Genomic DNA, 23,042 nt, shown 5'->3' with positions numbered 1-23,042 from the left:
TTAAACATCATATATTATAAACTTAACATAGTATTATTCAAACTGAACAGAGGATAGAGTATTGCTCCTTCTACGAACTAAACGTAGCATTCTTGTGACATGAATGAAAAAAAAATAAACAGCTGCATGCCATGCCTCCCGTCCTTGTGTTCGGATTTTGAATTGTGTCATTAATTGTATGCTATCTCTTTCACTCCTGTTGAATTTTCAATCGGCTATTTCGGACAGCATGCTTTGTATATTGACTGTTTAATCTGCAACGCAACCTCAGTTCAAGTAAATCATATTTTTATTCCTTGTTGATTGTCCCTTGTGAAAATAAAATTGACCGTTTTCTATCGAACATATACTCGTTTACAAAGTTCACAAAACAAATACAGGCATTTGTGAACAAATGACTTTTGGACGAATCGCCAATTTGAATTGGAATACTTGCATTGGAAGTAATGGGAATAACATATTTCGTACCATGACAGAGAATAGGTATGTATTGTTTACTTTTTCTATGTGCCTATTTATTCAATGGTATTCGTAATAAATTAATAATACATTGTGCTTTTTCAGAAAAAGGTCCCGGGAGGACGATTCTTGTGAATTTATGCCATTATCTAAGAGAATTAATAATTTGCACATCAATAACAACCTTAACACGACTGGTTCGCAATCGCAAGATTCTAGTCACAGTCAAATTAATGGAATAAATACAGAAAACGGAATCTCATCGCCAAGTTCTTCGTCAGGATCAGAACGAAGACCTAGCTATGACCCTGGAATGAATTCCTCGCAGAGTAGTTATTATTATGACAATAAGTTGTTATTTGAACTTCATTTAGAGAGAATGCAGCGTTGTGGACAACAATTTCCATTTTAATATTAATTTTAGTGCTACATGGTTAAGTTGTGTGTTTATTCATAATTTGTTACGCCTAATATTAATTAGTATATTTAAATTGTACCTTTTTTAATTAAAATTGTTGAAGCATGGTAACAATTTTAATTTTGAATATGGCATTTCATCTAACCAGATGTCATAAATGATGATGAATTTTTGACCAATCACGTTTAAGAATTAATGCGCCACCTGGTGTTACATTTTGAAACTATTAAAACAGTATGGCGGATTTCATTTGTCGTAAATGGTAAAAGAGAAGGGGCGTCGTTGTTTATTTGTTTGTAATTAATTATGGAATTTATTCTGAGCATTGTTGAAGTGAAAAATTGAGTTATTGGACAAAAAATATTTTTTTATGTGGAAGGTAAGTCGTTATACACAACGTTTTGTTTACAACGTGTGAATATCCATGACCTTATTTTGGAAGCGGTACTCCGTAATACCGTTAGACGGGGCGCGTGGCCACCTGAGCGCCCGAGAGAGAGTGCCGCGAGGGCCGCGTTCAACCCCTCCTCTCGCGATTTTCCTGGCGGTGGAGGAAGGAGCCGGGAGCGGGAGTGATTTGGTGACGGCACATGGAGGGGATCCCGCATCATGGTGGGGATGCGACGCGTGATGGACGCACAGCCGGTCAAAAGGACTGGTAGGGGTGAACAACCTTCGATTTCTGTCTGGTATCGCCCACGGATTGCGGGATTCCCTCTTGATGCTATGAATTGAAATATTCTTTATTTATTTGTAATTGCGTAACTGAAAACTTATCGGCCATATTTGTTGCGACTCCTTTGTCTGAGAATACGAGAGAAAAATTTTAACCCTCCGATATGACTGCCAAAACGCCCATGATAAGTCTATATAGTTTTATCTATCGTTTCTATTGTATGAATGAAGATACGTAGCTGAAATCGTCCCACGTTTTATGGGGTCAATGACACAATAAACTTGTATGACCTTATTAAACTTTCTATTGCCAAAATAACCGTTATCGGTACTAACTTTCAAGTTTCAAGGTATAACAATTAACAAAGTGAATGGTTTTATACATAAGTTGGAAAAAATATGACTTGCCTAATTGCGAATTTAAACTTTAAACTTAATGATAGGGTCCATGCAAGTGGTAGGATAGGTTCAGTCTGCAACAAGATGATTACCCAACAGCTCGCTTCCCACAGCTATTGAACCACAACCACACCTCACAGTCTTGTGAAAGTACAGCAAAGAGAAAGTGAGCATCACGCTAGAGCTACATGTGCATACATACACACACCAATTGTCTGTCAGTATGTATAACAAACTCGTCGGTTGACTATCGAGCCTGCATAAAAAACTTTCTTTAACCCACTTTCTTATTAGTAGTAGTTGGCGATCATCTTTCGCCTCTCACCGTGGTTGAATTAATTTTAGTGTAGTGCCGTGTTTGGTGGTCGGTAGAGGTATGTGCCCTACCATCGAGGTCCCAGTGTAGTCCCGTGCGCTCTGGCGGCGGTGGTGGGACTTTGGGACGTGGGGATACGCGTTGCCATAGTGACTCAAGTGTGACAGTGAATTTTATTTTTATTTTTTTCCCGCTTCGGCGGCGAAGCGCGGAGGGTAACAACAATGTGCGACATGCAGAAGATGCCCACTAGAGAGGATGCCTCTTGGTATGGGGATGATTTTATTTGGTTTTAACTGTGTGGTGGGCAATTATTCACATATTGTTACTGTAAATACGTTAGAAATTTAAAACTTTGATAACAACTGCAAATATTTATAAACATTTTACACAACCCTTATTATGATCAAGCAAGCAAATAAGTTGCAATTCAAAAACCGTTTTATGTTATACAAAGTTCCTACTTTCACTGTAGGAGCTGTGACATTAATTAACGAATAAGGAGTCAAACAACTTTCTTAAATGCTGCCCTCACTCTCTATTTCAAGTATTTTGCAGTATGATTAAACTAAATCTGATTCTATACAAGGAAACTAATTAATATTACCCACAATTAAGCTCATTAAATAATTAGACCTGCAACTCAATAAAATTAAAACACTTCTCAATAACAATTGACTCGGGAATCCTTCTTGCCAAGTCCGCTACCAATGCTGTTATGTTGATTTTCTGTACTGAAATATTTCATTGATATATATTTAGAAAACTGCAGTATTCAAACAAGAAAACTAGGTACCTACTTACTAATGCTTTAAACTTTCAAACATTGTCTACTGATTGCAAAAAATATGTACATATCTCCAAAACAAGGTCATCGGTATTCCCATGTTCTGCTTTACCATTCATTGTTACAACAGAGAAAGTATTAACTGTGTACTAACTTACAATGCAAATGTAAAACCCAAAAACCCTGTATTTATGTAATAAAAGAAACACTGATTTAAGAAATAGTTATTATTTATTTATTCATTCCTTCATTCTTCTCATTTCTATTATACATATTATAATGTGTATTACTCATAAACAAAGGTTATCATATGTTGAACTTCTCTGTTCACCATCCAAATACATAGTGAGCCAAGGCATATAATCCTATTCTTTCTAACATAGACAAGATATGTAACTACATAACAGACAGTAGACCGAGTAGAGATAAAAAGGCTGCATTACCAAGGAGTTCAATCTAAAGAAGTTGTCATTACATTCCAGTGAGGAGGAGTCCGACATGAATTTTGCCACATTCTCAGCGGTGGGGGCTGCTGGTACACATTTTGTGACCACCGGTGGCCAGCTGCCAGTGGCCAAATTACAGCAGAACGTCGCCAACAATGGAACTGGTATGCAACAGGTAATGAAACCTCTTTGGAATTCTATTCTTTGAGAAACGCCTTCCAGAGAAGCCTAATGATTAGTTTGTAAAAGGTCTTAGTAGGAATATAATAATAATTGCAAAAAAAGATTGTTTGTGTACATATGGTTGCAAGTACTGTTGCTGACTAATCAGTCAAGGTTCGATTCCCTTGCAAGGCAATCTGTGTTTAGAAAAGTCAACTACCTAATGAATTAATAAATAAGATATACTTCATTACAATAATAAAGTTAGATAATATAAAATACGAATTATTATTTATATCGTCTGATAGGGATATTACGATATTTATTATGGAATGTAAATTCCTCACAAGGCAGGAAATAAAATGTTCTTCTAGTAAACAATTTCATTTTGAAAAATGGAAATTAGTGAAGATCATTTCAGTTGATGATAAAATATATTTTCTAATTTATGAATACTATTCGAGTACCAACTTTCGCGGGTAAAAGTTTGGAATTAATTTAAAGTTTCTAATGACGTTATTAAAATAATTATTGTATCTGTTGATTTCAATATTCCATCATACATTATTGAGACACGTAGGTAAAAATATTAAAATATATCTTAGAAGTAAAGACATGCGTATAAATTTTATTACGCAACTAGTGAAAGCCGAACCGAGCAAAACAGAAGTTATTTAGAAACTACACATTCGTTCATTTGTTGCATAAACTTGAACAAAGGATGTTCTAACATAGTCTTACAGTTAAACTGTTGTTACAATGTTAGCAATATTTTTAGAAGATAAATATAAATAAGTACACCAGTAACGGATTTATTTTAGAACAGAAATGACGTTTGAATGATGTCACGCAAGTTCTCGAAGCTAATTTATTCTTGTTTAAACGGAGCAAGAGTGCGTGCTGATCGAGAATTTCTTAGAAAATTGTATAGCATTGAGTTCATGACTATAAACGGTATGGCGAGTATTGTTCTACTATGTTGTTGCTCTAGTAAGATAGGTCAATAGTTAGTCAGTTGGTTTAACGGCGAGCTAATGAATGTTACACAGTACTTAAGCTTGTAAATATGTTGGCAGATATAATTGTATGATTGACGGTGAGAATAATTTTATTATGATAGATAGGATATCTCGAGAGTACCGCAAACAAAGCAGGCAGTAAAAGTATTTAATTGACAAGCGAACATATTGCCAGATTCATCTATGACATAACTTCAATGAACATAAAATGTCCTATTTTCTTTTTGATAGTAAATTATCAAGGAGGATGTTAGACCTTACTGACTCGAACCAGGCATTAAACTCTCACAAAGTTACATAATATCGACTTGGCATACCTATAATAAAACTTGTAAACGAAATTATTACTTTTGTGGAGAGAAATAAATAAAATATTGACGCATTATGTATGTCCGTAGGTGTGCGTGGCGATGGGCGAGGGCGGCGTGCAGTACATGCGCGCGCTGGAGGGCGGCGCGCTGCAGGCCGCGCCGCAGCTCATCTCCGTGCCCATCGCGCTGCCCGGCGCCAAGCCTGGTATGTATGCACGGCATCGGCTCTTTTACCTGAAGGATCCATCCACACAGACCGGCTGCGGAGAGCATCGGCGCGCATGAGAGCATGCAATCGGAGCCAAACGTCTGCAAGACCGAGAAAAAGTACGCGATCGGAGCGTAGGCGATAGAGATATAAATGTCTGAAAGAAACAAGAACATGAATAACTTCAAAAAGGTCCTGTTTTCTGAAAATTAGAAAATCTACCTAAGATACGAACTGGCCAAAGTTTGACCCTGCGGTTATAGTCTTTTTTTGATGCGTCTTGACCATAAGCCATCACGCTAATCTTATTTCTTCATTACGTTTAGCAAAATATATTGAAAAAATCATATTTATCAAATGCAATGATGCCTATGTATGAATATCCATTATTTTACTGTTTGTAGGTGACCCACAGCCAACAGTGCAGATTCAAGTGCTCAACCCCAATATACTGCAAGCGCAGCAGCAACCCAAGTACCAGATGCAAATACCCATACAGGGATTCCAACAAGGTATGTACTTTATCATGATCTGCCTAGCCTTCTCCCACTATGTTGGGGTTGGCTTCCATTCTAACCAGATGCAGCTGAGAAACTGTGTTTTACAAAGTGCGTCTGCCTATCTGACCTCCTCGACCCAGTAACTTGGGCAACTCAATACCCCCTTTTTTTTTTTAACGACGTAAAAAATCATCAAATGACCCCTCCCGCTGTGGGTTAGCAGCGGTGAGGGAGTGTCAGACTCTTACTGACTAAAAGCCGTCGTGTTCCGTCGTAGGCCTTCTTATGTGCTAGGGCCGCGGTACCTCTTTCGAACAACCCGCAGCCCCGGCAGGCCTTGGCCCTATTGGGCCCCGCTGTGGTTGCTGACATCTCTTTGAGGAGCGCGTGGAACAACGCGCGCCGCCGACACGGGTCTGTTGTCTACAAACAGACATGAGCGATGAGCCACCCGGACCCGGCGGGTGCCCTTCCCACGCAGGGCACTCCTGGACTGTGTGGTCCACCGTGTCCTCGGGGAACTCAATACCCCTGAGCTATATTAACTATATATTGCCAAGTTTCATCAAAATTCTTCCAGTTTTCTGCTTGAAAGGTGAACAAAGATAGGTAGGTACTGATAGAGACTCAAGCATAGATTTGGAGTTACGAAACTTATCGTCATTATGCTACGACATGGCTCATTATACCATATTATGGTGGATTAACGTCATCACACTGTTTGCCATTTAAAATTAACTCACACATCTTACATCATACTCTTTTAAAAGTATCATTATGACCTTTTGAAAATCAGCTGTTACTTAATGTATATTTTTTTTCTCGAAGGTGGTGCGGTGTTGACAGTCGCTTACTCTCCGGAGACGAATGAAACTGGGAGCATACAGCTTGTCGGACAGGGCACTTTGGGAGACGGTAAGGAGATATCTTACTTGTATTTTTTTACGTCAGTATTAAGTAAGTTAAAAGGTATCTGAAATAAGTTGGCAAGTCTGACGTTAGCTGTTTGGTTTGCAATTGTTAATTTTGAAACAATATTGTCGTGTTGGTTTGCCATCACATTGGGCATATGCTCGTGCCCTATAAAATGTCCTGTGCAGCTGGCTGATTTCCTTATATAGGACCAGCAGCCGCGGCTGACAATCGGCCTGGAGGCCTTCATCATCATCTACTGTGTACCTGATCTCAAGTTCAGACTCGTCAAGCTATTTCCGACGGATATTTTATTTTGGAAGTTATAGGCAGAAGTAGCAATGAAGTAGCTTATCCCGTGTATTTTCCAGGTATTATAAGTCCCCTTATCCTAAATTGATGCATGCATGCATTGTTGATAAATCGTTCTACAAGACAGACATCTGTGTATTACCAATTTATCAAAAGAATTCACATAGAAAGTTTCAAAGTAAAAAGGTGCTTTGTTCCTAAAGAATATACCACTAAAAGCAATTTTTCCATACATTCAGGTACATTCAGGCTGAGATCAGGTGATTTGCCATTCTTTAACCGTTGTAAAGGCGTTTTCAGAGATATTTAAGTCACTATGCTCGTATTTGACTGGGCAATTAACTAAAGCTAAAAAACAATCTTGATAGGACTTTTTTAATACATAATTAAAGAAATAAACTACTGCTTGAATAATGTTTCATTTATATTTAGCCACAGTTAATTTTTAAACTGAGTTTTTAAAGAAAAGGTCATATCAAGATTGTTTATATTTAGTTATGTGCCTAGCCTAGTCAATATATAGGTATCAATATATAACACAGAATCAATGTTCACAATGCAGGAATGTTATGTTTTATATACCTCTGAAAATGCTGTAATGTCCACTAACAAACACTAGTGCACATGATTGTAATACACTATTGCACTTGTGAACATTTACACGATGTCATCTTAGTTTATCAAACTTGGTATTTACAGAAATATTTGTTAGCGTATTATTAATATGTGTGTATGTCTCATTTTGTGTTAGTTGTCATGATAATAATTACTCATTACTTGCATAAAATGTCATCTTGTTCATCAATGTAGATTCATCACGATCGATATCATTTTTATAAGGATGCTTTTAGACCAAATGAAGCGAAAATAAAAGCTAGAGCTATTTTTCAGTGGCAATCTTTCACAGTATTTTAATAAAATCTTTTATTAAATCAAATTATTTTTATACAAACCGACGAAAAGGGCGAATTTGATAGATGAGAAAGAAAAATCATTCTCTCGTTTGATATAAACACACTTCGAAAATACACAATTAGGTGATTTCAATCAATGTTTTAATCCAGTGGTTCTTAACCTTTTAGTCATGAGGGACCACTTTAACTAAAGCTTGTCTTGCTGGGGACCACCACCTCATCGGTTTACCTAAATTAGCACTCTGCTAAACGCATATCGGCAGTTGTGTAGGTAAGCAAATGCAAATAAAGAAAAACTTGCTTATGCAGTTTCCAAATGCGCGAGCGAAGCGAGCGCGAAATTATTATCGGACTTAAACCAAATATCGAACGACCCACCCGATATACGTCCATGCGAAAGCCCCGCTCGCAATTATAAGTCAATAAAAATAAAGTTAGATAACGTATAGCAACGTCGCGAAGCTAAGCTTCGCGGACCACTTGGAATGCCTCCAGGGACCACCAGTGGTCCGCGGACCACCGGTTAAGAACCACTGTTTTAATCTATGGTGTTTTCCTGTTAGGTCTGCAAGTATTAGCGGCCTTACCACCAGAGATGCAGCTGGTGCAACCCGCGCAGGCACAAGACAACAAGGACCATATACAACAGAATATGCATCAGGTATGCACAACTGTTAACTTTTGATCTATATGGATTGAATTTATCTGAATCAATAAACTATTGGTTGATTGATTGATATGTCCTTCCGAAATCTCGTCTCTGGAATTTAAAAACTTAAACTCTTTTTTGATAAAACTTGAAATATCTTAAAAATGGATATAAGCGACAATCGTTGTCCATATCCTTGGGGAAGGCTTGCCCCCTAACTTTGCACCAAAATTTTATACAAATCAAAAATCATATAACTTTTACAATTAAATATTTAATCAAACCAATATTTATTTCAGGTGTACATAACGCCGAACAACCAGATAATAATCAACGCGCCTGAAAGCAAGCCGTTGAACAACAACACGACATCAGACAACAACAACTCAGGACCCATGGATATTATCATCAAGGAAGAGTGTGATGAGACTACTAATGACGATGTAAGTACATCATCACCTGCCTAGCCTTTTCCTAAATATGTTGGGGTCAGCTTCCAGTCGAACAGGATGCTGAGTACCAGTGTTTTATAAGGAGCGACTGCCTATCTGACCTCCTCAATCCAGTTACCCGGGCTACTGGTTGTCAGACTTTCTGGCTCCTGACTAACCGCAACGACTGTTGAAGATGTTCTAAAAACGGCCGGGACCTACTAAATTGACATGCCTTGCGAATCCATGGGCCGACCGCGCCAAGCTTTATGATTGATCAACCCGTGTGGCTGTTATTTAGCCACAAACTCCCTTTGCTTAGTGACTTTATGACAAACTAGCCGTTTTCCCGCGGTTTCACCTGCGTCCCGTGGGAGCTACTGCCCGCACCGGGATAAAATATAACTTATGTTACTCGCAGATAATATAGCTATCTAATGGTGAAAGAATATTTAAAATCGGTCCAGTAGTTTTTGAGTTTATCCAGTACTTACCAAACAAACAAATAAACAAAGTTTTCCTCTTTATAAAATTAGTATAGATATGCGAAGCATCTAATGACTTCAATAAAGCAGTTGACGTGAAATGAATGATAAACTTGTGTTGTTGTTAGGAGAGCTCGCAGGGCACGGAGGGCGGCGACACGTGGCAGATGTGTCCGCAGCAGGACCTCGTCAAGTACCTCAACACCTTGCCGCCACAGGTACCACTACTATTTGTTATATCTTGAACTTTATTTAGTGTATACCAAAACAAATAAAGCCAGAATGACACCAAAACAATATTAAAAGATATTATTATTTTGGTTTCACTTTATTAATAAAAATGCCGTAAATATGCTCAACATGCTTGTTTGAGATTATTTTCTTAAACTTTTTATCAGTATAAAATTATTGGGGTCTAAGGATGCAGTATAAAAAGTATACATAACTTAGAAAAGCGGAAATCGAACTTACTACTAACATTATGTTGCTAAAAGCCCTAATAACTTGCAGCAAGCACAAGCGCTGCCGGTATCTCTGCAGCAGTTCCTGCGACTGAACCCCGCGGAAGCCAAGAAGTCTGACCCCGTGGTGGAGATAGAAGTCGACATGGACTCGCAGGTCAAGTCCGAAGAACCGGTCGCCGAGGCTGTACTTAGCGAAGGTACTTATTTAAGTTAAGGGTCTTTGGCAGATGGTCGGTGACCGATTTTTTGTAGGAGACAAATAGAACTGATAGCAGTAGTGTAACGCACGCCCCCTCCAAAAAGTCGCTCAGAAAATCTAAACAGACAATGTCTTTTTTTTTGAGCGACTTTTTCCTATAAATATTACGCTTTTAAAGTGATGGTCAAAGTTACAAGACCCTTCTAGCTAGTCCAAACACAGCTATGATAAGACATTACTTCATGAAGTTCCAGTACATAATATCTTCCAGCTTCATCATCAGATCAGTGCGTCAGTACCATATTATATTATTATCATCGTAACTACATACAACTACCAGCTTTCAAAATGCTACGATCATTGGAAGATAGTTAAATTATTAGTAACCTTAGTTTCCCTTACATAGTAACAGTATACAGATTTACCTAATAATAGCTTGTTAAAAATATAAAATCTTGTCCACAGACGGAACCATAAGAATAGTAGGCAAGAAGAAGAAGAAATACAAGAAGAAGCCGCCGAAGCCAGCGCGGCCGAAGCCAGGACAGGTGGTCATCGCCACCGCGCTGGACGGCTCGCCCATCTTCTGCTGCCCCGAGTGTCAGATGGCCTACCCGGAGAAGGAGCAGCTCGAAATACATCTGATCGCCCACAAGATTGAGAGACGGTTTATATGTGGAATTTGTGGAGCTGGGTGAGTGGTTTTTTGGGTATTTATTTTTCTTGGTATGTGGGAAATCACATATACTTACAAGAAATAGTATTTTACTTTTATTCAGTTAGTTAAATCAGGTTCAGTAATTTTTAAAGATGTAGCCCTGTTTTAAAAGCCAGATTCCATTGTTAATCTATAAGGCATACAGATGTTTCTTCTTGGCTACTAGAAAACAGTAACAAATTACAATCTTTGTACTCGAATACATGCTAGCAGTTGACTCTCGTCGACACGTGTGCACATTTTCGAGTCAATCAGAAACTTGGCGATGAGTCGCAGCGGAATGACAGCGGCCGGCAGCGACGCGGCGAGCACTTTCAGTGTGAAATAATTTCAAACTTACTACATACTTAAAAGACCAAGCGATATTGCTTGAGGCGGTCGCGGCCGCCCGCGGAGCTGCGAGAGAGTTGGTAGATTGGTTTCGCCCGCGGCCGCTGTCGACCGCTGCCATTTCGGTGTGATTCGGCCCCTTTACTTCCTTTATTATAGCGTTATTGGCGGTTTTTTGGAAATTTCCTTTTCAACACGCTTTAATATAATATTCTCCTGTTGTCAGTCTGAAGCGCAAGGAGCACTTGGAGCGGCACAAGCTGGGCCACAACCCCGAGCGGCCCTACGTGTGCGGGGTGTGTCGCAAGGGCTTCAAGCGCCGCGAGCACCTCAACCTGCACACCGTCATACACTCCGGCGTCAAGACAGAGATGTGCACCGAGTGCGGGAAAGGTAACAAATATAAAATATTACCTATGAAGTGTCCACCTATCATTATCACCATCCTCCGAGCCTTTTTCCCAACTATGTTGGGGTCGGCTACCAGTCTAACCGGATGCAGCTGAGTACCAGTGCTTTACAAGGAGCGACTGCCTATCTGACCTCCTCAACCCAGTTACCCAGATAACCCAATACTCCTTGGTTGGATTGTTTGTCAGACTTAATGGCTTCTGACTACCGCTCAATCCGCCAGGACCTACAGTTTAAGTTTGTCCACATATCACTATTGATAGGTGATATAAAAATTATTATTTAATCTAATCAACATCCTCCAATCCGTCAGGTTTCTACCGCAAGGACCACCTGCGCAAGCACACCCGCTCTCACGAGAGCAAGCGCGCGCGGGACGAGGCCGCCGCCGACACGCCCGCGCAGCCCACTGCTGCCAACACCACTAATAATATCATGCCCGAGATTACTATACATGTAAGTGCCACCATTATATTTTTAAGTAGCCCTAACTGTCCCATGTTGGATAAAGGCAGTTTCTCTCCACACGTCTCGATCCTTCGATTGAACCACCATAAGACCCGCAAATTGAATTTATTTGGAAACAAATTCAATTCAATATTTAAAAAAAATCCCTGGGTAGATTTTACTTGCAAATAAATTCAATTTACCACTTGTAAATCAGGAGATCAAAATATGCACTACTAATTGATTAACTTTCCTAACAGATACCAACAAGTTCGAATTCCCAAATGCCGGTTCAAATCAACATCCCGCAGCACGTGGTATCGTCCTTAGCCGCCAGCCAGCAACAGCAACAACAACAACAGCAACAGCAACAACAACAACACGCAGAGAACACCCTGGACGCGTTGTTGGCGCAGCACTCGTGACGTCACATCACGCAGGCGCCGCTGCAGCAACTGCTCACCCAACCCATAGCGTATCATTATGTCCTCTAACTGGTTCACACTGGATTTTGACGCCCTCTAACACAAAAGACAATGATATCTGTGTAATACTTGAACACTTACCTAGACAGTGTAGTAGTGCGGTTAATATGATACTTTCTAAAATACTATGATCTGGTCCAGACCTTGTGAGATGATAAAATGATATTGGTCTAGGTACTGATCATTTCTATAATTCTATAAGAAACTCTTTAAACCCGCACCTCATTAATTCCGGATTTCTATAACCTATCCATTGTTTGAGAGATTAAGATTTGACATAACTTATCTAATGGAGCTAATGTCAAAATTCTCTATAAGCAATACAACAACGGATAGCTGATAGGTTATAGAAAGCCATTGTAAATCACAAGGCACACACACAGTGACGTGACCGGGTGCTCATTCAGTGACACATAACTTTTACCAGTCGGGTCATTGCTGGTCATTGCAATGTCATGACAATAATATAAGACGATGGCTATATACGTTGAAATCTGTTTGGATATGCTTGCTTTTTTATTCATAAAAAATGAATTAAAATGACGTGGTTTTGCGTGACTTGAAAACTGATTGGAGCCGGACTCTTAGGCCCAGGTTAACTGATAACATAAACTTCAGATTACTTAAACAACGGTTTACTATGTACTTTCACGTTCAATTTACAAATTAAACTATTGTTAGTAATATATACCTCTAAAATAACGTTTATGTTGTTAGTGATACTGGGCCTTAAGCTCGCATAATCCAAACAGATTAATCTGCAGTCAAAACATATCTCTCTAGCCAGAATTCAAAACTAGCTTTGACCTATTTACTACAAAATTGAAGAATAAATGAATGTTTACAATGTACTGAAATTGATCCAGGGCGAATATGACTGTTGCTTGTTTGAACCATCGTTAGAACAAGTCAGTTACTTAACTATAACAGGGTACGACACTAACTTGACATGTAGGCCCAGAATTGTTTGTAAAAAGTAAATGTAAAATGAAATAACGCTTTATTTGATACGAATATGTTCTTATTAACACAAGTGTGACCTTATTTTAAGTCGTTTTAGACTTGAAATAAATTTTCTATGTGATTTTGATCACGGAATGATTCTAGTTGCGAATTCTTCGTATCAAATACTCGCTTATTTCTTACTCTACGAAGTTGTGGCCTTGTATGAGTCTGTAAAAATTAACACGGTATATTGAGCTCTATGAAGAGACTAGATTATAATCATGTGAAGGCATGTTGTTTGTAAGAGATATTAGTGTAAACACGAAATCAGTCCATCAAGTTTGAAAGTGAAAATGTGATTAAGCTTGAAGCATAATGTTTGTATAATGTACATATCACGTAGTGTTATTGTATAAATCTGTGTTTTGATACTAAAATACCATGACATGACATCTCTTGTTTCGAGCGTTGCACAAACTTTACTTTGACGCTTGTAGAAATGCGACGCTTTTTGATACTTGAAAATTAATTGAGATTCTGGTGTTGGTTCATCGAATGTAGCTTCCATAGTGCTCATCATATTTACATATCCTGAAAGGTTATTTCACACATATTTTGATTAAGATTTCATAGAATAATAAATATTATATTCCCGGTCTCAATGTCATATTAAACTTTTATGAATTTCTGATAATTTGATGTGCTCAATACACGGACTCTCATTTGATTTCAAACAATTCGAATCATAAATAGATATCATCTCCACTGTGATATTTATACCATTATTCGCTTTCTGTGCATTCTCACTAACTTTCATGTGCTTATTTTGTATACAAACTTTTTCTATTTCCATCGAATTGTGATATTTATTTATTGTCCGTTGATAGGCGCGCGCTAGGATAACACTCGCTTAAAAATAATGTAATAGTCATTATCTTGCTGAACACTACGATCCGTCCCTTTTGGAAATTATTTATTATTTTGGTTTGTGAATAATTTTAGGAGATTTATAGTATAGTGACGATGTTTACCTGCCGGCCTATCGCTTACTGATCCTAGCGCGGCGATCGGACGGACTTGAGCTGATGAAGTGCATCGCAAGTGTGTGGAGATTATTTGATTTTAGATCGCATCGTTATGTGTTCTTACTGCGATGTTATAATGTTGACAAACTTACACAGCCTGTGTTCATTTTCATCAAATCGTTTTGTAGAACTTTTTTTCGAATTATTTAGATTCTAGAAAATAGCGTACCTACTCATATTGTTTTCATACCCCATTTAATTTATACGAAATTGTATCACACATTTGCGCGAGTCATAATATAAAATGTTAAATTTAGGCTTTTCCACCACACGATATTAATATTTGTCAGCTTTAATGTAGGTGTAAATTATTTTCCAATTATATTTTTGTACTTAGTGTTAAGTTTTGTAATGCATCACTACTCTGTGGCATGTTTTGTATGTCTTAGCTTAGAACGCTGCTATTGCGAGATCAAGGTGCTCTATGAACATTAATTAAGTTCTGCAAGTTGTCTCTGGCCATCCAGATGCCTTTGTTTCATATATTTCATGGTGTTAAAGTTATTAATTACGGAGAGTCCCTATTTCTGGTAGCTAGAGATAGTGAGTAATTGAATTCATATAGTCCAACTCTAATTATTTCCTTGTTTCCTCATTCTGTAATAAAATAAATTGTATTTTTGTACATTTGTTGATATAAGTCTATTTAATATACGTTGCGTAGTCTAGTTCGTTCGTCGTTCTAAATCTCAAATTCTTATTTAATATTTTTGTTTAACTTTTTAGGCATATCGTGCGTACTTCGGTCGAAAACTTTACTTCATATCTGTTATCATGTAAGATAACGTTAGCAGTTAACCAATTTAGATGCGTATTTTTTTATTTGGTTTTATTGAAATTAGTTGCAAGTATTATAAGATTAAGACAAAGCGAATAGACCGTTAACTTCTGTCCGAAGTTATAAGTGTAAACTTTTGTATGAAACTTTATTTATTAAGAAGACACCGTAAGAGTAAATAAGATTAAAGAATAAAATCACTGATTTTGAAATGTTTGGGTTTTTATTTATAATTTGTTGTTCAGCTTCCCAATAATAAATAAATAACATTGAATCCAGATGCACACATCAATAATGGGATAACCAACATAAATTCACGCCGGTTCAAGCGTTCTAAAGGAGCAGCGTGTAGGTACAGTACAAATATTATAATGAAGGGGAAAAACGCGTTGCAATACGTTATTATTATTTATTCCAGCCATATATGTACGGTTGAATAGTTGTTGAGGTTCACAAATATCACAAGTAAATAATTTAGCAAAGTATTACGAGCACGGAGATCACGAATGGGTCGCCGTAGTTAGGCTGCGGCTCCACTGAGGCGGAGACGAGCGGAGCGGAGAGGAGACGTGTGGGGATCGACTTATCACATTACATGAAATCCACATCTCATTTTCGCTCTGCTTCAATGCCTATGCAAATAGTCAAGCGCTCTGCTCGTCCCCGCCTCAGTGGAATCTCGTACGTCTTTTCACAGCTCTGCTCCTCTCAGCTTCGCTCGTCTCCGCCTCAGTGGAGCCGCAGCCTTACAGGGCAGGGGTAAACGGCCCCCATCCTACTGCGTGAAGTAAAAACCCCGCAAAAAAACACCCCCAGCAACAATATTGTGTGACGGGCACCAATTATGTTGTTAGCTAAACTACATGTTATATGATTCCTAGTCCTAGCGGTATTTAGGTAAGCAGTGGTAGTGGAATTCGCAAAACTATGAAGAGAGTACTTATTCGAAAAATAAATTAGTAGCCATTTGAAATGTATTCATCAACGCATTTCTATAATGTTTATAAACAAAGACGAAGTACATCAACATTTTGTGTGTATTATAGGGCTATTATTTAGCGAGTTAGAAATTCATTCTTCCTAATTCTGTGCTTAAATCGCTTTGATATTTAAATAGGGTCTTATTTGTGATTTTCTGCCATGCTAATATCCGACCCTGAACTTTTACGATGCTGGTACGGAATGGGCGAAGTGTATGAGTATAATTCCTGGAAGGAGTACACGTGCGTGCGAGGCTCGGCCCTCGCCCCCTGCCGCGCTACTCCGCGCAGCCGCGCCTGCCGCCGCCGCGCCGCGCAGCCTGCCCGCGCACCCCGAACATACACCACTTACTTATTTCATCAACGACGAACAATTAAAACGCAATGAAAACCTACTTTCTGGCCACAAGACAGGTAACCATTCCATTATCTTTCAACTCTTTTGTGTGTTCTGGTGTCGCGCCGTCACAGTGCGCGCTACAAGATCGATGGTGTGAGACGGCGGGCCGGTAAAAATAAAGCGTTAGAAATGACTGGGGTGAGGCAGAATGGCGGGGGTTGAGTGAGCGCCCTACTAGGGGCCGCACCCTTTGATTCACTTTGTTGTGGTTCGCACCGTGTACTCCACCTGCCACCTGCTCGACAGGACGAGTGCAGTTTTTTTATACCTCGCGTGCGACCTTGCAGCCCCCGCTGACGTAACACTATTCATATAACTGCGATGTCCGCCGCGTTTTCAGATACAATAAACTACGATGAACTTTGCCCCGTTCACTGGGCATATTCCGACGGCGGCAGCGATCCCTACTATCCACCAGTTCGCCGCAAAGTTTGGATATGAAGGTGGCGGGAGCAGCTCGGGCGGAGTGGTGCAGGAGACGCGCTACCAGGCGTCGGGCAGTGGCGGCGGCGTCCAGTTCGCGGTCACGCCGGGGACCGGCACCATGGCCGTGGACGGTGTCAAGTTCCGCCAGGCGGAGAGCGTGGTCGTAGTCAGCAGTGCTCAGCCTGGCACGGTGGCGCTCGCTGGTCTAGCGCCCATACACACAGGTGAGGGTAAGCTTTCAGTTATACAATTTTGGATAAAAATAATATTTTTGTCTAGTTTTCTGCTTATGACAAAATAAAAACACTTGTTGCCCTTTCAAAACAGTGAACACGGGCGTCAAGTACCAGACCATATCGGCGTCGTCATCAGTGAACCTGGGCAACATCGCATACGGGGGGCAAGCGAGCTACGTGCAAGCGGAGACAGTTCACCAGCACCTGAAGGCGGAGCAGCGCCCTGAGAAGCGCGAGTACAGGGAGGAACTGCATCACGACATCATGGCTACTATGATGCAGCAGCATCAAGGCATCAATGGTACGTGCGAATATGATCTTCTGTCAAATTTTCAGAAGGGGTCTTTTATTATGTGTCTGTTAGGCTAGGTTAACTTCGCCAGTTGTAAAGCAGTTTTAAGTATTTTTTTCAATCAATTAGAAAACCTGTTTCTTACATCATCTAATTCTTGGATATAACATTTTTGACTTCCTACGATATGGAAGTTAAAAATGTATCTACCTACAAAATTTGTTTTTTTTATCGATAGAAATAACATTTACGAAAGATTTTAAAACGCAAAACCTAATTCGAAGTTAGACCACGAAGCAGGCCCGCCGCTAGCTGTTTGTTCGCCCGCGTGCAAAACTGATTATGCCGCCCTACGACTAACATACGTTTTGTCAAAAATATATAAGGGGAGGGATCCAGGGGTCCGACCCCCGCCAATTCATATCCATCTTACTTGTCCAACAGAAAAAATATGTACATGCACCGCTGATCTGATTGCAGAAAACCCACCTACTTTTGGATAAATAAATATTGCAATACATAAGTAACATACATTACACATAACTTTTTATTTACTTGAAATGTTCAGAGTAACCTAAGCAGTCCTGGGTTAGCCCTTAAGCATACTAAGCAATTGCTTAGGGCATCAATGAAGTGCAATAATTGCCCAAGTGGCCTCTATGTATTGAAAGATTATGATTAACTTAAACTAACGCACTACAATATCTATAACAATGTTTAAAGTCAGTAAAATATGTTATTTGGTGGGTTTCCCGTTAAAAAGACAACTTACAAGACACTTTTCATATGTAAGGAAGCGCGAAAATTTTTTAGTCTAAGGACACAAATCGAATAAAAACCACTGTAAATTAACAAAGCAAAGTCAAAAAGTAAGATATGCACAGAAGTGAAGTGCAAAAGCCGCGAGCGAAGCGATAGCATTTGCCCCACGCTACGCCACTGGTTGATCTTAAATCGTTTTTAAGAATCTTTAATTTTGAAAATGTCCTTTCAACAGATGTACCTTACTGAAACCGGCAGTGTAAGTAATATTCTTAGCGCTATTGCTGTGTTCGGAAATAATGAAATCAAATCATTAGTAAAAAAATATTTAATTTTTAAATATTACGTGATAACTCGCTAGATTTGCCGCCCCCTAGGACGTGCCGCCCGCGTGCTGTGCACGCGCTGCACGCCCGCTTACGGCGGGCCTGCCACGAAGCCCCCACGGCTACACGACTGCTATCTAACTGAAACCTTCCATCTTCCATCCAACAGTAGCGCAAGCGACGCCACTACAGCAGGGCACTCAACAGCTCCTGGTTGTGTTACACGAGCCCAAGGAAGCGGCAGCCATAGCGAGAGCTATCAAGCAGGAAGGTCGCAACGATCGCGCCGGAGCTACTGCCCCCGCTGAATTTATCAGTAAGTTTCTGTTATTAAAAATATTCTAGTTACTTTTGGAGGGTTTTATGATAAAAGTATCTACATTAATCTCTCGTAAATCTTTTCGTATTTTTACCCTAGATAACAAATCTACTAGAAGCGATGTTGAACAGTTTAGAGCTACCCCCCTTTATTATTGCCACAGGCTTACCACATAAAATGAGTTTTGATTATTTCCAGCTAACTGTTGCTCCTTTTTCTAAGATTTCTTTATTACCTACTGGAGTAACTTATGCCTCTGTGTACTTACTACTAAAATTACCGTTGAAAAATCCTTGTAATGGGGCCGCACTAACAAGGCAACGCAACAGGATTCCTTGCAGCCTTATAAGTACGGCTCCGTCTTACCTAAGTGGATTCAGTTTCGTGTACTGTTTGTAACGTTTCTACTTGAAGCAAGCACGTCTTTACTTAAGTCATTGCCGGTTTTGTGTGACCAGTATCAAGTTTTTATATCATCGTTGTTGACTAAAACCCACTTTATCTTTTTCTTAAGATTCTAGTTGAGCGGTTCCCTTATTTGATTTTGCCACTCGGTCAGCTTTCTAACCCATTTTTTCCAGTCATCATCATACCATTCACATGATTCACATCACCCTTATCATTTACGTACATAGTATCGTGTGCGTCAGGCATCGGGGATGTGACAGACAGCTCGACGTGGCAGACCCTTGGGGGTGGCGTGGCTGACTACCTGTCGGCACTGCCGCTGCCCCTGCATCATCTCCTCAAGTATTCCACTCCTGCGAATGTGGTGGAGAGCAAGAGAGAGGAACAGCCTACTATTGTGACGACGGTTAATGCTAACGCGTTGAATGCTATGCCTACTATTGCTACGGTGAGTTTGGACTTCTTCGTTTGCTGATCTTCTAACTGGTAAAGGTTAAATTCCTCTGCGGACTTTTTATCAGGCGTTAAGAATAATTACTATATTTTTGACATCAGTGGAGTCAAGTGGAGTGTACCAAATGAGATGACCATCAGTAGCAATTTCAATGTAAAACCATTCTTCTAGATTCTTTCTCGTGAGCTAATTATCATTGTCTTTCGTCCAGATGCCAGCGAACGCAGTGAACAGCGTGGTGGTGCAGACTGCGACGATAGTCAACCAGAACACCAACACCATCGTCATGTCCAAGAAGAAGAAGAAAAAGAAATCCATGAAAGAGAAGAAACCGCGACCGAAGCCGGGGGAGATACGACTCACTACGGCTTTAGGTAAGCATTTTCCGTAGGTTTCTCAAAGGTAGTCTTCCATATCTAATGTATAAGAAAATGCGTCACAATAAAAGAAATTTCCACGCTTTTATTTCAGATGGCAGCACGTTGTACTGTTGTCCAGAATGTCACATGGCGTACCCCGAGCGAGAGTTGTTAGAACAGCATCTAGTCGGACACACCATGGAGCGAAGGTTAGTCATCCATACTTTTGAGGGTCCATACTATGTACCAGCACTTTATGATTCTATTTATTTGATGTACAAATTCACCACGTTCGCGTATCTGCCTATATTTTTAAACTGTTCTAAAATGAATATCAGTAAATCACTAAAACCATATTTCCAGGTTTATCTGTGACATCTGCAACGCTGCTCTAAAGCGTAAGGACCATTTGACTCGCCACAAACAGTCGCACAACCCGGATCGGCCGCACGTGTGCTCGGTATGTCTCAAGGCGTTCAAGAGGAAGGAACAACTGACGCTGCACTTCGTCATACACTCGGGGGAGAAGAGGCATGTGTGTAATGAGTGTGGGAAAGGTGAGATAGTTTACCTAATCTTGAGTCGATATTAATCAAATTTTAGTTTAAATTTTGTAGGCCAAACACCTATTTCATTATTTTTGTGCGCAACAAAATGTTGTTTTCTTCATTCAAGATATAAAGCCGACTTTAAGACATACTACAATCTCGAATTCCATCGGAACTGTGCCTCACTTAGAACTTATGTATTTCTAACCATTCAACTCAGGTTTCTACCGCAAAGACCATCTTCGCAAGCACACCCGCTCCCACATAGCTCGTCGCGTCAAAGCGGAGATGTCTCAACAAGGCTCGTCGTCATCATCCCCGCCGCTCTCACACGCCGTGCCCGCGCCCGCGCCCGACCCCTCCTGACCGCACTCCGACGACAAGAACTCGAACGACCTCCTCACTCTCATCGCAGCTGCTAAGGACGCTTTTTAAGTAGGTGGGTAATGATGGCTCTAAATGTTGGTGTCTATATTCGTGCCAACAAACTAACTTCCAATAAAAGAAGTGGATTTTTTGTATTAACACAAACTTCACAAAACACTGAAAAGGACAAAATAAAAATTGTGTCAGGCTCTAGAAGTTAGTGGCCAAATAAACGCAGTCAACTGATGACACCGACTTCTAGGGCCTTAACAAAAGTTTTATTTTTCCCTTTCAGTGTTTCGTGAAGTCGGTTTTTTTTTTGGGAAAAGTTTTAATTTATCGGAACCAAAGTGTTGGTGAACTTCCAATGTTGGCTCGAGTGTTGGGCCCAAGGTATGGAGCGAAAGTAGTAGGAGGCGAGTTGATTGTAAATAGGTGATGTGGAACATGCTTGTAAATATAAGTAAGGATGTATTGGTATAATGCGATCAAAATTATAATTGAAAAGATATTTGAGTCAGGGAATTGAATTTTCGTTGTAGTTTCGTTCGGCTTTTGGCAAAAGTTAGAAAAAATGAATGGAATGAAGATTTGGTAAATTGAAACTGGGAACTGGGAAGACATCAACTCTCCTCTCTAGTACAATTGTATTAGGAAGACCTTAAAGTATAGATAGGACGTATGTTATTAATAAACACCAGTAAGAAACTGCACAGTGAGATAAACTTATCCCGAAGCAATACCTTTTAGAATTGCATTTATGAATACTTTTGTGTACGGGTAGTGTACGTCACATGCTTAATCGATCTACTTTTAAATAGCAGTATTTTTATTGGAATCTGTAAATATTTTTTTCTAAAAGAAAAGAATCTCAGATGTTATTTTCTGATGTGATATGGAAGGTTACCAATCTAGTCAAACGTTAGGTACTAGTCCATAGACGGTCCAGTTTTTTTTGTGTAAACTGAAATATTAAAGTTTTGGAATTTTTTTTAAAGAAAATTGACTGTCTTGGCTAGATTACACAAATGTTTTAGCTTAAATAATTTTATTAATTCTATGGTTATTATGTAGTGTTTTTATGATTATTAGATATACATTTTGTTATTAGGAGCTCAAAAGACCTATAATTTGTTTTGTTATTTGCGAAATAAATGTTGTGTTAAATATTAACTTTGGGGGTAATGCAAGTAAAAATAAAGTTATGTAAGCTCACAATTGTACGATGGAGCCAAAGGTATATTTTGCTGTGATGTAAATTTTTATACTTATGTACATTAATTGTGTTATGTTATTTATATAAATTTTAAATGTTGTCACCTGAAAGGGTTGTTTTCGTTGTTCGTTTGATGTCCGTCGGTGTTCAGTTCAGTGATTTGATGTAACGGTAATTAAATGTTTATGCAATATAGCTGTTATGTACCATAGAATGTTTGTTCATAACTTGTATATTAGTACTATACTATAGTACGGGTAGTTCACATAGGTACGTACAAAACATATTTTTATAGTAAAATGGACGTTCAGTCTTAGATGTTCGAGTAACTTGTATTTGAAAAAGTTAAAAAAGTACAAAATCGTTTTTAACGTTTATGTTGAGATTGGATTCTATTTTTTTAAGTAAAAAAAATATATGTTTGTGTTCCTAGATCGCTGTAATATTGTAAATGCGACAAAGTCATAGATGGAAACACAAAATGAAGAAATAACAAAAATATTAAATATCTTTACATATTAAACGTAACTTTTTTAGATTATATTGTTTTTATATTATTATATTCGTTGCATTTGCTTGTGTCTAGTGTAGGAAGTGCGAAACAGTAGCATTTACATATATTTTATTATTTTCGGTGACTGTTTCGATTCACACCTACCCTAGACACCGAGTATACGAGTAAATA

General features: G+C 39.1%; 3 protein-coding genes across 8 annotated transcripts; all 3 read left to right on the top strand.

Annotated features, from left to right (window-relative positions):
- Positions 1-228: 228 nt before the first annotated feature.
- Positions 229-991, top strand: LOC110378475 (uncharacterized). Its single transcript, XM_021337755.3, has 2 exons — positions 229-483; positions 565-991. The coding sequence occupies exons 1-2, from the start codon at positions 395-397 to the stop codon at positions 869-871; spliced, it is 396 nt and encodes a 131-aa protein (XP_021193430.1). The 5' UTR covers positions 229-394; the 3' UTR covers positions 872-991.
- Positions 992-1,115: 124 nt separating this feature from the next.
- On the top strand, positions 1,116-15,477 carry LOC135116627 (zinc finger protein 467-like). 5 transcript variants are annotated; one of them, XM_064040418.1, is made up of 14 exons: positions 1,116-1,256; positions 3,537-3,675; positions 5,080-5,197; positions 5,605-5,712; positions 6,529-6,615; positions 7,164-7,184; positions 8,402-8,499; positions 8,787-8,930; positions 9,532-9,621; positions 9,914-10,064; positions 10,532-10,760; positions 11,341-11,507; positions 11,839-11,981; positions 12,233-15,477. In XM_064040418.1, exons 2-14 carry the CDS (start codon positions 3,553-3,555, stop codon positions 12,395-12,397), a joined length of 1,644 nt encoding a protein of 547 aa, XP_063896488.1. In that variant the 5' UTR covers positions 1,116-1,256; positions 3,537-3,552; the 3' UTR covers positions 12,398-15,477. The 5 variants fall into 5 exon arrangements, with proteins under 5 accessions (XP_063896488.1, XP_063896468.1, XP_063896476.1 ...); XM_064040398.1 differs by lacking the exon at positions 1,116-1,256 and adding an exon at positions 1,263-1,535; XM_064040413.1 differs by lacking the exon at positions 1,116-1,256 and adding an exon at positions 1,542-2,535.
- A 1,023-nt stretch (positions 15,478-16,500) lies between these two features.
- LOC135118395 (chorion transcription factor Cf2-like) lies at positions 16,501-21,304 on the top strand. Of its 2 annotated transcripts, none has more exons than XM_064040308.1 (9): positions 16,501-16,659; positions 16,986-17,301; positions 17,399-17,608; positions 18,857-19,003; positions 19,642-19,862; positions 20,080-20,242; positions 20,340-20,436; positions 20,591-20,784; positions 20,996-21,304. In XM_064040308.1, exons 2-9 carry the CDS (start codon positions 17,001-17,003, stop codon positions 21,139-21,141), a joined length of 1,479 nt encoding a protein of 492 aa, XP_063896378.1. In that variant the 5' UTR covers positions 16,501-16,659; positions 16,986-17,000; the 3' UTR covers positions 21,142-21,304. The 2 variants fall into 2 exon arrangements, with proteins under 2 accessions (XP_063896378.1, XP_063896381.1); XM_064040311.1 differs by having other exon boundaries at positions 16,986-17,295; positions 20,996-21,303.
- Positions 21,305-23,042: the final 1,738 nt, after the last annotated feature.

Source organism: Helicoverpa armigera, chromosome 2, assembly GCF_030705265.1.
Source record: "Helicoverpa armigera isolate CAAS_96S chromosome 2, ASM3070526v1, whole genome shotgun sequence".
Taxonomy (NCBI): Eukaryota; Metazoa; Arthropoda; class Insecta; order Lepidoptera; family Noctuidae; genus Helicoverpa; species Helicoverpa armigera.
Note: the sequence above shows the minus strand (reverse complement) of the source record. Positions and strands in the feature narration are given on the sequence as shown.